Genomic DNA, 995 nt, shown 5'->3' on the forward strand with positions numbered 1-995 from the left:
TGTGTCCCAGGTGTGTCCCCAGGGGCCCCAGGTGTGTCCCAGGTGTGTCCCCAGGGGCCCCAGGTGTGTCCCAGGTGTGTCCCCAGGGGCCCCAGGTGTGTCCCAGGTGTGTCCCCAGGGGCCCCAGGTGTGTCCCAGGTGTGTCCCCAGGGGCCCCAGGTGTGTCCCAGGTGTGTCCCCAGGGGCCCCAGGTGTGTCCCAGGTGTGTCCCCAGGGGCCCCAGGTGTGTCCCAGGTGTGTCCCCAGGGGCCCCAGGTGTGTCCCAGGTGTGTCCCCAGGTGCCCAGGTGTGTCCCTCACCGAACCAGGTGATGTGCTTGTTCTCCCAGGTGCTGTTGCGCCGGTTGGGCCCCTCGGCGTGCCCGCGGCACGGCGTGCGCCAGAAGGTGTTGACGTGCGCCCCCACGTGGAAGTCGGCGCGGCGCAGCAGCCGCAGCCCCCCGAAGGACTCCTTGGCTGGGGGGACACGGCCGGGTCACCTGGGCCCACCTGGGCTCACCTGGGCTCACCCGGCCCCGCCCCGCTCACCTTCAGGCAGGTACATGTACACCAGCAGGTTCCGGTCGCGGTCCGACACTGTGGGGACGGGAAGCGTTGGGTTTGGTAAAGTCGGCCTAATTTGACCCAAATTCCACCCAAATTTAACCAAGTTCAACCTGAATTTACCCAAAGCTCAGCTTGAGGTCAAGGAAAATTTACCAAAATCAAGCCAAACTCAACCAAACCCAAGGAAACTCAACCAAACCCAACGAAACTCAACCAAACCCAACTGAACTCAACCAAACTCAACTGAACTCAACCAAACCCAAGAAAAGTGCCCCAGGTGTGTCCCAGGTGCCCCTCGGCGTGTCCCAGGTGTGTCCCAGGTGTGTCCCCAGGTGCCCCAGGTGTGTCCCAGGTGTGTCCCCAGGTGCCCCAGGTGTGTCCCTCACCGAACCAGGTGATGTGCTCGTTCTCCCAGGTGCCCCACAGGTGTCCCCACCCCAGACCCCAGGT

General features: G+C 63.9%; 1 protein-coding gene across 1 annotated transcript in view; it reads right to left on the bottom strand.

Moving 5' to 3' along the window:
* Nucleotides 1-282: 282 nt before the first annotated feature.
* The window catches only part of LOC121351431 (cleavage and polyadenylation specificity factor subunit 1-like), a gene marked incomplete at both ends in the record, with an annotated part of 1,138 nt that continues 425 nt past the window's right edge, over nucleotides 283-995 (bottom strand). The window contains 2 exons of the mRNA XM_041463569.1: nucleotides 283-455; nucleotides 528-575. Of these exons, the coding sequence (XP_041319503.1) occupies nucleotides 283-455; nucleotides 528-575 (221 nt within the window). The remainder of the gene's footprint in view (nucleotides 456-527; nucleotides 576-995) is intronic.

This window comes from Pyrgilauda ruficollis, unplaced genomic scaffold (assembly GCF_017590135.1).
Source record: "Pyrgilauda ruficollis isolate IOZ18807 unplaced genomic scaffold, ASM1759013v1 scaffold1650, whole genome shotgun sequence".
Taxonomy (NCBI): Eukaryota; Metazoa; Chordata; class Aves; order Passeriformes; family Passeridae; genus Pyrgilauda; species Pyrgilauda ruficollis.